This window comes from Aethalodelphis obliquidens, unplaced genomic scaffold (assembly GCF_003676395.1).
Source record: "Aethalodelphis obliquidens isolate GAN/ISIS:26980383/991018 unplaced genomic scaffold, ASM367639v1 scaffold13, whole genome shotgun sequence".
NCBI classification, from domain to species: domain Eukaryota; kingdom Metazoa; phylum Chordata; class Mammalia; order Artiodactyla; family Delphinidae; genus Aethalodelphis; species Aethalodelphis obliquidens.
This window is the reverse complement of record NW_020837957.1, coordinates 20,978,098-20,992,030: the sequence shown is the minus strand read 5'-3', so window position 1 is coordinate 20,992,030 and position 13,933 is coordinate 20,978,098. Positions and strand designations below refer to the sequence as shown.

Genomic DNA, 13,933 nt, shown 5'->3' with positions numbered 1-13,933 from the left:
AAAAGAACAATTGACTTTCAAAAATGAACTTTCATCTTACCTTTCTAAAATTATATAATCGTCATATAAATAAGGGTTTTTATGACAGCTTTCATGTCTTCTCTCATTTGCCTTCAATGCCTTCACTTGCACTGGATTACTATGGTAAATGTGTAGTTCATAAGTCCCTTTGAATACGCATGCTAGATATGCTACCAAATAATTTCATTTATTAGTATATAGGCATGATAAAATTAAACGGTTCTAAAAAACTAGAGTGAGAAAGAATTTTATCTTTTGCTTATTTCAAAATCTGTTCTCATTGTGCAAAGAAAGTAGTAAAAACAAAAAACCTCTGCCTCCTAAAAAAAATTCCCCAAAACCTTAATTCCCAGCCCTTAGAAACTGAATAAGTACTTAAGAAATATAAGTGTGGCAAGTGCTCTTCTAAGTGTACTATGATACTTTCAAATTTTTAATTGAAGCAGATACTGTTATTTCTCCCCATTTTACAGTTGAGGAAACTGAGATGCCTAGAAGTTAAGTAACTTGCTCAAGGCATAAAACTAGTAAGTGGCACAGCCAGGATTCAAACTTAAACCATCTGGTACCAGAGCTTTTGCTATTCCAAGTATTGTCTGTGGATAAGCATCACCTGGGAGTTTGTTAGTACTGAAGACTTTCAGGCCTCCCCTCAGACCTACTGAGTCAGATCCTGCTAATTTTAACAGGATCCCCAGGTGACATTACATTGAACTTTGAGAAGCACTGATACTGCTATATTATCTTGAACATGGTTGCAACAGTCAAGCTAGGTTTTCTGCCCCTTAGTTCTGTATCTTATGGGTAGTTTGGGGTAAATCATTCAGAAATCAATAAAAAATTCTTATAATGTTTACTATGTGACAATTAGGCACTATGGTTAAATGTAGGATTTTTTTCCCCCAGTGCATAGGCTGAAAACTTGGATTTCTTTTTTTCCATTTGTGTTTCCTGTTTTTTCACTAATAATTCTAATTTGGGTTCAAAACATTTATATGTAATATTTATAAAATTAAAATATACAAAAATGGTAAGAACTAATTTGTATGCTTTCCAGAAGAAAAGAGCATTGAGAGAGTCATAAATGAAGGCACTGGACGTATTTTTATTACTCCCTTCTACCCATCCAACTATCCTTAAGGGGACAAGTTTCCACATTTGATTTCTCTCCTGTTTTTTGAATGCACAGGAGTTTTAATTCACTGAACGAACTATTTTTTTGAGTGCAGACTGTATAAGAATTTTAAATAACTCCTTTTTTTTGGTTTAAAATTGTCCTTTGCCTTTTTCCTTTTCTGTAGTTTAAGTTTTAAGCTTCTCAGCGCTGAGCCAGGATTTAGCCTTGAGTATGAAGCTAGTGAAAATAATCTAGAAGTGTGCTGTCCAGTAGAGTATCAACTTGCCACATGTAACTATTTAAATTGAAATTAACTAAAATTAAATCTAAAATTAAATTCCTCAGGCACACAACAATCTACATCCTTACGTGGCTAGTGGCTACCTTATCAGTGCAGGTATGAAACATTTCCACCATCACAGAGAGTTGTATTGGACAGTGCTAATTCTACATAGGGGTCATTATTCTGGGTCATAAAGCTACTTCTGATAAAGAGGTGAATCGAGAGCATTCATATAACATTATATATATATATATATATATATGAAAATAACCAGAGAGAATGAGATAATTACCCAAGAGAGGACAAAAAAATAAAATTAAATGGAAGCTCAGAGAGCTCAGTGGTTTGTCAGACTTATTTATGAACAACTCTAATGTAGGAATATTACTTCTTTCAAAATATTTTACGGAGACTCTATACTGATTCACAAGGTTCTTTTACTTTATTTCTTAATGAAATTTTATTCAATTTTACTTTGGCCTTGTTAGGAATCTTTTCACAGAATTTATTATTGTATTTTTTTCATTCATGCTTTCTATTTTTTTATTTTTTTTGAATTTTATTAAAAATTTTTTTTATAGAGCAGGTTCTTATTAGTTATCCATTTTATACATATTAGTGTATATATGACAATCCCAATCTCCCAATTCATCCCACCAACCCCCACCACCACTTCCCCCTTGATGTCCATACGTTTGTTCTCTACACCTGTGTCTCAATTTCTGCGCTGCAAACCAGTTCACCTGTACCATTTTTCTAGGTTGCACATGTATGCGTTCATATACGATATCTGTTTTTCTCTTTCTGACTTACTTCACTCTGTAAGACAGTCTCTAGATCCACCAACGTCTCTACAAATGACCCAATTTTATTCCTTTTCATGGCTGAGTAATATTCAATTGTATACATGTACCACATCTTCTTTATCCATTCATCTCTCGACGGCATTTAGGTTGTTTCCATGTCCTGACTATTGTAAATAGGGCTGCAATGAACATTGGGGTGCATGTGTCTTTCTGAATTATGGTTTTCTCTGGGTATTTGTCCAGTAGTGGGATTGCTGGGTAGTATGGTAATTCTATTTTTAGTTTTTTAAGGAACCTCCATACTGTTCTCCATAGTGGCTGTATCAATTTACATTCCCACCAACAGTGCAAGAGGGTTCCCTTTTCTCCACACCCTCTGCAGCATTTGTTGTTTGTAGATTTTCTGATGATGCCCATTCTAACTGGTGTGAGGTGATACCTCATTGTAGTTTTGATTTGCATTTCTCTAATAATTAGTGATGTTGAGCTGCTTTGCATGTGCTTCTTGGCCATCTGTATGTCTTCTTTGGAGAAATGTCTATTTAGGTCTTCTGCCCATTTCCGGATTGGGTTCTTTGTTTTTTCGATATTGAGCTGCTTGTAAATTTTGGAGATTAATCCTTTGTCAGTTGCTTCATTTCCAAATATATTCTCCCATTCTGAGGGTTGTCTTTTCGTCTTGCTTATGGTTTCCTTTGCTGAGCAAAACTTTGAAGTTTCATTAGGTCCCATTTGTTTATTTTTATTTCCATTTCCCTAGGAGGTGGGTCAAACAGGATCTTGCTGTGATTTATGTCATAGAGTGTTCTACTTATCTTTTCCTCTAAGAGTTTTATAGTGTCTGGCATTACATCAAGCCCTTTAATCCATTTTGAGTTTATTTTTGTATATGCTGTTGGGGAGTATTCTAATTTCATTCTTTTACATGTAGCTGTCCAGTTATCCCAGCACCACTTATTGAAGAGGCTGTCTTTTCTCTATTGTATATTCTTGCCTCCTTTGTCAAAAGTAAGGTGACCACAGGTGCGTAGGTTTCCCTCTGGGCTTTCTATCCTATTCCATTGATCTATATTTCTGTTTTTGTGCCAGTACCATACTGTCTTGATTACTGTAGCTTCGTAGTATAGTCTGAAGTCAGGGAGTCTGATTCCTCCAGCTCCGTTTTTTATCCCTCAAAAATGCTTTGGCTATTTGGGGTCTTTTGTGTCTCCATACAAATTTTAAGATTTTTTTGTTCTAGTTCTGTAAAAAATGCCATTGGTGACTTGATCGGGATTGCACTGAATCTGTAGATTGCTCTGGGTAGTATAGTCATTTTTACAATATTGATTCTTCCAATACAAGAACATGGTATATCTCTCCATCTGTTTGTATCATTTTTAATTTCTTTCATTACTGTCTTATAGTTTTCTGCATAAAGGTCTTTTGTCTCCCTGGGTAGGTTTATTCCTAGGTATTTTATTCTTTTCGTTGCAATAGTAAATGGGAGTGTTTCCTTAATTTCTCTTTCAGATTTTTCATCATTAGTGTAGAGGAATGCAAGAAATTTCTGTGCATTAATTTTGTATGCTGCAGATTTACCAAATTCATTGATTAGCTCTAGTAGTTTTCTGGTGACATTTTTAGGATTCTCTATGTATAGTATCATGTCATCTGCAAACAGTGACAGTTTTACTTCTTCTCTTCCAGTCTGTATTCCTTTTATTTCTTTTTCTTCTCTGATTGCCGTGGTAGGACTTCCAAAACTATGTTGAATAATAGTGGCCAGACCGGATATCCTTGTCTTCTTCCTGATCTTAGAGGAAATGCACTCAGTTTTTCACCATTGAGGATGATGTTTGCTGTGTGTTTGTTATATATGGCCTTTATTATGTTGAGGAAGGTTCCCTCTGTGCCCACTTTCTGGAGTGCTTTTTAATCAAAAATGGGTGCTGAATTTTGTCAAAAGCTTTTACTGCATCTATTGAGAGGATCATATGTTTTTTCTTCTTCAATTTGTTAATATGGTGTATCACATTGATTGATTTGCATATATTGAAGAATCCTTGCGTCCCTGGGATAAATCCTACTTGATCATGGTGTATGATCCTTTTAATGTGCTGTTGGATTCTGTTTGCTAGTATTTTGTTGAGGATTTTTGCATCTATATTCATCAGTGATATTGGTCTCTAATTTTCTTTTTTTGTAGTACCTTTGTCTGGTTTTGGTATCAGGGTGATGGTGGCCTCATAGAATGAGTTCGGGAGTGTTCCTTCCTCTGCAACTTTTTGGAAGAGTTTGAGAAGGATGGGTGTTGGTTTGTCTCCAAATGTTTAATAGAATTCACCTGTGAAGCCACCTGGTCCTGGACTTTTGTTTGTTGGAAGATTTTTAATCACAGTTTCAAGTTCATTACTTGTGATTGGTCTGTTCATATTTTCTATTTCTTCCTGACTCAGTCTTGGAAGGTTATACCTTTCTAAGAATTTGTCCATTTCTTCCAGTTGTCCATTTTGTTGGCATACAGTTGCTTGTAGTAGTCTCTTAGGATGCTTTGTATTTCTGCGGTGTCTGTTGTAACCTCTCCTTTTTCATTTCTAGTTTTACTGAATTGAGTCCTCTCCCTCTTTTCCTTGATGAGTCTGGCTAATGGTTTATCAATTTTCTTTGTCCTCTCAAACAACCAGCTTTTAGTTTTATTGGTCTTTGCCATTGTTTTCTTTGTTTCTATTTCATTTATTTCTGCTCTGATCTTTATGATTTCTTTCCTTGTACTAACTTTGGGTTTTGTTTGTTCTTCTTTCTCTAAGTTCCCTTAGGTGTAAGGTTAGATTGTTTATTTGAGATTTTTCTTGTTTCCTGAGGTAGACTTGTATAGCTATAAACTTCCCTCTTAGAACTGCTTTTGCTTCGTCCCATAGGTTTTGGATCATCATGTTTTCATTGTCATTTGTCTCTAGATATTTTTTGATTTCCTCTTTGTTTTCTTCAGTGATGTCTTGGTTATTTAATAATGTATTGTTTAGCCTCCATGTGTTTGTGTTTTTTACAATTTTTTCCCTGTAATTGATTTCTAATCTCATAGCGTTGTGGTCAGAAAAAATGCTTGATATCATTTCAATTTTATCAAATTTACTGAGGCTAGATTTGTGACTCAAGATATGATCTATCCTGGAGAATGTTCCGTGTGCACTAGAGAAGAAAGTATAATCTGCTGTTTTTGGTTGGAATGTCCTATAAATATCAATTAAATCTATCTGGTCTATTGTGTCATTTAAAGCTTGTGTTTCCTTATTAATTTTCTGTTTGTATGATCTGTCTGTTGGTGTAAGTTAGGTGTTAAAATTCCCCACTATTATTGTGTTACTGTCAATTTCCTCTTTTACAGGTGTTAGCAGTTGCCTTATGTATTGATGTGCTTCTATGCTGGGTGCATACATATTTATAATTGTTATATCTTCTTCTTGGATTGATCCTTTGATTATTATATAGTGTCCTTCTTTGTCTCTTGTAATAGTCTTTATTTTGAAGTCTGTTTTGTGTGATATGAGTATTGCTAATCCAGCTTTCTTTTGATTTCCAGTTGCATGGAATATCTTTATCCATCCCCTCACTTTCAGTCTGTATGTGTCCCTAGGTCTGAAGTGGGTCTCTTGTAGACAGCATATATATGGGTCTTGCTTTTGTATCCATTCAGCAAGCCTGTGTCTTTTGGTTGGAGCATTTATTCCATTCACGTTTAAGGTAATTATCGATATGTATGCTCCTATTACCATTTTCTTAATTGTTTTGTGTCTGTTTTTGTAGGTCCTTTTCTTCTCTTGTGTTTCCCACTTAGAGAAGTTCCTTTAGCATTTGTTGTAGAGCTGGTTCGGTGGTGCTGAATTCTCTTAGCTTTTGCTTGTCTGGAAAGCTTTTGATTTCTCCATTGAATCTGAATGAGATCCTTGCCGGGTAGAGTAATGTTGGTTGTAGTTTCTTCCCTTTCATCACTTTAAATATGTCATGCCACTCGCTTCTGGCTTGTAGAGTTTCTGCTGAGAAATCAGCTGTTAACCTTATGGGAATTCCCTTGTATGTTATTTGTCGTTTTTCCCTTGCTGCTTTCAATATTTTTCTTTGTCTTTAATTTTTGCCAATTTGATTACTAGGTGTCTTGGCATGTTTCTCCTTGGATTTATCCTGTATAGGACTCTCTGTGTTTTCTGGACTTGGGTGGCTATTTCCTTTCCCATGCTAGGGAAGTTTTCAACTATAATCTCCTCAAATATTTTCTTGGGTCCTTGCTGTCTCTCTTCTCCTTCCGGGACCCCTGTAATGCAAATGTTAATACGTTTAATGTTGTCCCAGAGGTCTCTTAGGCTGTCTTCATTTCTTTTCATTCTTTTTTCTTTATTCTGTTTTATGACAGTGAATTCCACCATTCTATCTTCCAGGTCACTTATCTGTTCTTCTGCCTCAGTTATTCTGCTATTGATTCCTTCTAGTGTATTTTTCATTTCAGTTATTGTATTGTTCATCTCTGTTTGTTTGTTCTTTAATTCTTCTATGTCTCTGTTAAACATTTCTTACATCCTCTTGATCTTTGCCTCCATTCTTTTTCTGAGGTCCTGGATCATCTTCACTATCGTTATTCTGAATTCTTTTTCTGGAAGATTGCCTATCTCCACTTCATTTAGTTGTTTTTCTGGGGTTTTATCTTGTTCCTTCATCTGGTACATAGCTCTCTGCCTTTTCATCTTGTCTATCTTTCTGCGGATGTGGTTTTTGTTCCACAGGCTGCAGGATTGTAGTTCTTCTTGCTTCTGCTTTCTGCCCTCTGGTGGATAAGGTTATCTAAGAGGCTTGTGCAAGTTTCCTGATGGGAGGGACTGGTGGTGGGTAGAGCTGGCTGTTGCTCTGGTGGGCAGAGCTCAGTAAAACTTTAATCTACTTGTCTGCTGATGGGTGGGGCTGGGTTCCTTCCCTGTTGGTGGTATGGCCTGAGGGGACCCAACACTGGAGCTTACCCAGGCTCTGTGGCGGGGTTAATGGTGGACTCTGGAAGGGCTCATGCCAAGGAGTACTTCCCAGAACTTCTGCTTCCAGTGTCCTTGTCCTCATGGTGAGACACAGACACTAGCAGATAGGTCTGGTTAGTCTCCTATGGGGTCACCGCTCCTTCCCCTGGGTCCCAATGTGCACACCTCTTTGTGTGTGCCCTCCAAGAGTGCAGTTTCTGTTTCTCCCAGTCCTGTTGAAATCCTGCAATGAAATCCCTCTAGCCTTCAAAGTCTGTTTCTCTAGGAATTCTTCCTCCTGTTGCCGGAACCCCAAGTTGGGAAGCCTGACCTGGGGCTCAGAACCTTCACTCCAGTGGGTGGACTTCTGTGGTATAAGTGTTCTCCAGTTTGTGAGTCATGCACCCAGCAGTTATGGGATTTGATTTTATTGTGATTGCGCCCCTCCTACCTTCTCATTGTGGCTTGTCCTTTGTCTCTGGATGTGGGGTATCTTTTTTGGTGAGTTACAGTGTCTTCCTGTCAATGACTGTCCAGCAGTTAGTTGTGATTCTCATGCTCTTGCAAAGGGGAATGAGAGTACGTCCTTCTAGTCCACCATCTTGAACCCATCTTCCATTCATGCTCTTGTTTTTGTTAAGGTAACAATTTTAAGACAGTCAGTCCTTACCACCCTTATGCTACTGACAGCCAAAGTTAAAACACCAAAATATTTTATTTCAAGATAAATGTTATAATCTGATTAGGGGAAATGCAAAATACCTTAATTTCTGTTATCCGTTTCATTTTGTCAGTATCCAATTTTCTAAGTTGGTCAATAGCATGCTGTACTTCAGTGATCTGAATAATAAGGTAATTCTGTATGAAATATATAAAGACATCTTTGTTTAGTATAACATCTATTCATTTTTAATTTTAATTGCCTGCCAATACAAACTACAAAGTGTTATCAAATATCAAAAAAGGAAATCATGAAAATAACCCATTCCATAAAATAAACTTTTTGCTTTGGAGTAAATTACTATTGAACTGTTGATTTCTTATGTTTTAGGGACCACTTTCCTTTCTGTTTTACTACCATTTTCATGTATTATAAAAATAAATACGTATTTGTAAAAGTTACCATTAAATTAGCACCATGAAAACCAACAACTATTACTATAAGAGGAATACATTAGATTAAGATACTTAGCAAGACTTTAGAAATTGGCATAATGGTTTATCAGTGGAATCATATTAGAATTACTTAAAAATATTTAATAATGAAATACTGTATTTTATAAGAAAATCTGTTTAATGTGAGAAAACCTATTCTAGAAGCCTTTTGGTTACTTTTGTTCAGAAAAGTTTATGAGCTGTAATAGTCAACAAAGAAATTATTTAAGCTGCTTTTGTGAAAAAAACATTATCATATATTGAACTTGAGAAAACAGTAAGATAAAAAGTTTCAATAATGCTTAAAAAAAAGTATCAGCTAATAAGAAGAAACTTTTACTTGAACTTATTTGGATTTTATATTAAATAGATCTAAAATAGTAAACTTTTACTCATAGAAACAGAAGAGGTTGGTGGCTCTGGCAGAAGCAGGAGGTGGGGATTAGGGGAAATGGGTGACGGTGGTCAAATGCATAAACTTGTAGATACAAGATAAGTAAGTTCTAGGGATGTAATATACAGCATGACAATTATAGTTAACAATGCTGTACTGTATATTTGAAAGTTGCTAAGAGAGTAGATCTTAAAAGTTCTGATCACACACAAAAATAACTATGTGAGGTGATGGATGTTAACTAAACTTATTGTGGTGTCCATTTTACAACATAAACATATGTCTTAACATTATGTTTCTACTTTAAACTAATACAATGTTATATGTCAATTATATCTCAATAAAACTGGGAAAAAAGTAAACTTAATATTTCATCATGTCTAAAATTAAATCTATACTCAATCATAATTAACATATTATAAAATCTTTTTTGGATAAGTGGTATCAACAAACAAAAATTAAACTGATAAATGGCCTCTGGAATTTGTTGTTTAATTATATGGTAGAATTACTCAACTAAAAAATAAACTTCATGTCTCTCATCTGTCAAGATTGAAGACTATCTCAAGAAAATGAATTGATCAAAATTTAATATAATTTATAATTTATTTAGAATATCACTACCTATAGATTCTGTGGTTATCAAACTGTGCTTCCCACCCCCAACTGAAAGAAAAGAAATGTATAACTCACTATTACTCCCTTGCCATACTTCATTAGGTATTTCTCTCTTACCCATAGAATCTTGACCCTTTCCCCTGGTACAGAGGTAGATCCTAATTAGGGTAAGTCAGGATATAGCATTCGCTGGTAACTATGATCAATCCAGGGTAGGCTTGGTTGATCCCCAATCAGGCCAAAGGGAAAGTTTTATATAGTCCATGCGTCTAGAAGAGGTTGTCTCTTGTTTTGGAGGCATATATCTCTACTTGCCATTGGTAACTCTGTTGCTACCCTGAGGAAAAGCAGTCTTAGAATGAAGCCAACACCGAAAATAATAGGGAGGAAATATCAGAAGCACCTAGGCCCTTAAAGACATCATTAAGCAGCTGATTTTATCTCCTCAGCACGCATTACACGAGATCATGAATTTACTGATTGTCTAAGCCAGTTTAAGCCAAGGTTTTGTTACCTGTAGCCCAAAACATCCTAGATATGATCATACTAGCACATTACATTGCTAGTATGTACATTAAATACATTAAATACATTAAAACATCCTAGATATGATCATACTAGCACATTACATTGCTAGTATGTACATTAAATACATTACAAAGCATGTCTTTTAAATAGAACTTCTCTAACAGAATGTGAACATATTTAGTAGTACCTTAGAGTCTGTGATGGTTGCCAGATTCTTTGGTCTCATCTTGATCACCCTGGCTTCAAGCTGAATGAGCAATTTTTTATAGTAAAGTTCCAAATCTTCTCGAAGTTTTGTTAAAATCTCCTCCAATGATGCTGTAACTTTCTTTGTTTCAAAGTACTTTTTCTTCCAAACATCATAGCCTATTTATAAAAAAAAAAAAGCAAAGGCTATAGTTTGTTTAAACTTTTCAACCTGCAAAGTTAATTTAAACCATTCCTCTCTCCTCTCCTTCCTCTCTTATATTCTGAGGAAATTAGAGTTAAGAGTAAAATGTTTATTGGATAATGAAAGGACTTGCTTATAAATATAGTAAAATACTGATAAATCCAGGAACCAAAATCAAGTTCTTCTTTAAGCTTGTAATTTGTTTAGAAAATCTTTCTTCAAAATACTACCTATAGCAAGAAGTGTATACTTTTTTATTTTTATTTTTTTGCGGTACGCGGGACTCTTACTGTTGTGGCCTCTCCCATTGCGGAACACAGGCTCCGGACGTGCAGGCTCAGTGGCCATGGCTCACGGGCCAAGCCGCTCTGAGGCATGTGGGATCTTCCCAGACCGGGGCACAAACCCGTGTCCCCTGCATCGGCAGGTGGACTCTCAACCACTGTGCCACCAGGGAAGCGCAAGAAGTGTATACCTTTTATTTCAATTACTTTTATCTATAATCTGATTTGAATTCACTATTTATATAATTAAAGCTATGAAAGAAAAGGCAAAATATATTTTTTCAGATTTTCCTTATTTTTCAGCCCCAAAATGACTTGTTTTGTGTAATCAGCTGATTCTGATTCATCATTTATCAACATTATTCCAGGTATATCCCCAAACTTCTGTAGGGCAGAATTTCTTAAACCTGAGACTTCTGGTTTAGAAAATTAGAAATTAAACTCTGCCAGTTTAGGGAATCACTTTGACAGCAATGAGATTCTAAATATAAACTTAATTGGAACACAAACTGCATGCTAGTATACCAGAATATGCATATGTTTCTTTTTTTCAGATTATCGAAGAAACGAAAACACCAAATTTTAAAATTCTATATTATAAATTGATTTAATTAAAAATATAAAACTATGGGGCTTCCCTGGTGGCGCAGTGGTTGAGAGTCTGCCTGCTGATGCAGGGGACACAGGTTCGTGCCCCAGTCCGGGAAGATCCCACATGCCATGGAGCAGCTGGGCCCGTGAGCCATGGCCGCTGAGCCTGCGCGTCCAGAGCCTGTGCTCCGCAACGGGAGAGGCCACAATAGTGAGAGGCCCTCGTATCGCAAATATAAATAAATAAATATATAACTATACGGAACTTTTAACTCAAGATTTTAACTATTTTCCTCAGCCCTATATCCAATCCCTCTGCAAGTTTTACTGGTACCACTGCCAAAATACTTCGAGCATCTGGCACATTATCCGTTCTTCAATGCTACATTCCTAGGCAATCCACTATCATCTTTTGAAAGCTGTATTATTTTTCTAACAGTCTCTCTGCTTCCATACTTGCCCCTCTACAGCCTATTCCATACCGCAGTCATCCTGATCTTTTTAAGATATTTTAAAAATCACATAAATCCTTAGTTTAAAAATCCTCTTATGTCTTCCCATATTACTTGTATTGATAATAAAATCCAAACTCCTTGAATTGGCCTATCTGTTCCTTGCTGATCTTTTGATTTTCTCCCTCTACATTCCTCCTTATTTATCACACTCCAGCTGTACTGGTCTTAGTTCAGGTCCTTAATTCTGCAAGCTTATTTCTATCTCTGTACCTTGATTTTTAGTGTTCCTCCTGTTTGGACTCTTTTTACCCTGTCTCTTCACATGCTTACCATTTTATTAATCAAATCTTAGTTATATCTGCTCAAAGAAGCCTTCCTTGAAAGCCCTAGCTAAACCATCTCTCCTGCCCCACCATTCTTTACTGCACTCTTTTAATTGACTTTTCAGCTCTAATCAGTAGCTGACATTGTCTTACTTATTTATTGTCGGTCTCCTCCCATTAGAGGCAAGCTCCTTAATGGCAGGGCTATGTTTGTCTTGTTTACTGCTGTATCCTCAGCATTTAAAACAATGCTGAGAACTGAGGTATATAGTAGGCTCAATAAATATTTGATGGCTGATACATACCTTTTATCTTGAAACATTCCTGTTGAAATAGAAAGTGACCAATGATTCTCATTTTATAAATAGAAGGAGTGCGGCACAAAGAGGAGAAATAACTTGCCTAAGTATAAGATTATTCTAGTATTAGAATCACTGTCCTGTGATTTCTAATCCATTGCTCAATACTGTCTGATAAAATTGCTCTTTTAACAGCACAACAAGCCAAATCACTGCCACCACTTCTGGGACACACTTTAATATTATGAGGTAGAACATTAAGAAATACCTCCTGACATTGTCTATAACCTCTAGTCAGATCTAGTACTGAAGCAATAATTTTGCTGTAAATTGAGAATCCTAAAGGCAGTTAATTCCATATATACCTTTTACCCTTTTTATCCTCAAATACAATGCAAAATGCAGGCCTCTCAAATTATTTAACATCTCTCAAACCATTATCCTATACTTTCTCCACCCTGGCTCATTTTTCCATTTCTACCAGTTCTAACAACATTGTTTCTAATTCTATTGCAAGGAAACTGTCTATTTTTCCTACCTCATTTCTCTCATTTATTCACTCATCCAGTCAGTTTAGCAAAGCAGACACACACACATACCAACAAAATTGAGCACCTAGGGGACACTAAGGGACTCAAAGAAGGCTTCAAGAGTGGTATCTTAGCTGAGATTGAATGACTGGTAGGAAATAACCAGGAACTGGGAAGAAGTGGGTAGAAGGAGAAGATAGGAAAAGAAGATTTAGGTGGCAGAGGGGAAAGAATGCCTGAAGGCCTACAGCCAAGAGGAGGCACACTTCAGATTCTAGTACATCTACCACTTTTCCTGCAAGCCTTTCTTGACCTCTTCCATCTAATTTAGGTGTTCTTCCTCTGTACTCCTATGCATAGAATTTGTAATTTCTTTATCATAGCAGTCATCAGTATGTATCACTACTACTTAACTTGATAATCATTTTCCCACTGCACCATAAGCATTTTGAAGGCAGGGACAAGATTATGTTGGCCTATTAGTATCACCTCAGCCCCTGGAACAGTGACTAAGTTCAGTAGGCCCTTAATAAATACTTATTTAATAAATGAATGTTGAAATGAATAAACAAATGTCCATTTTAAAAAATAATTGAATTTTAATAAAAGGCATGTTGCATTTATTATATAGAGTTGAACAATGATTTCATCTTTCCTATAGTGAATTTATATTAGTGTACCACTTAAACTACAACAGTAAAATAGTAAATATTATCATTTTATCATTTATTCCAAAGGCATAAATTCTGTAAAACTTGAGTTTCCTTTATAGTGATAAAAGATATGTAATAAACTTTACCATGATATTGCTTTAATTTGCCTTGTTCCAATAGCCTTTCAACTTTCTTTATTAGTTCTTCTTTAATTCTTTCCAGATATCTTCTTTCTTCCTTTACTTGTTTCATTTTTTTCGACAATATTCTCTCCTATAAGATTATAACCCATACTCATCAATGTCCAAAAGCTAAAAGATGGCTCATATCCTAAAATATAGAGTATAAAACTAAAAAATGCTTACAACAGCAAGTATGAATTTTACCCCAAACTCTGGTTTTCTGGCTGCAGTACAGCATGTGCCACGATGGAAAACACTGAGGAGTCATTTCAGTATCTATAGGGGATATATATATATATATATATATATATATATATATAAATA

At 35.7% G+C, this 13,933-nt stretch overlaps 1 protein-coding gene across 1 annotated transcript in view; it reads right to left on the bottom strand.

Annotated features, from left to right (window-relative positions):
* Window positions 1-13,933, bottom strand: part of SPATA1 (spermatogenesis associated 1) — a 45,214-nt gene that overhangs the window by 417 nt on the left and 30,864 nt on the right. Inside the window, 3 exon segments of the mRNA XM_027114181.1 lie at window positions 7,969-8,064; window positions 10,089-10,267; window positions 13,574-13,695. Coding sequence (XP_026969982.1) covers window positions 7,969-8,064; window positions 10,089-10,267; window positions 13,574-13,695 — 397 coding nt within the window.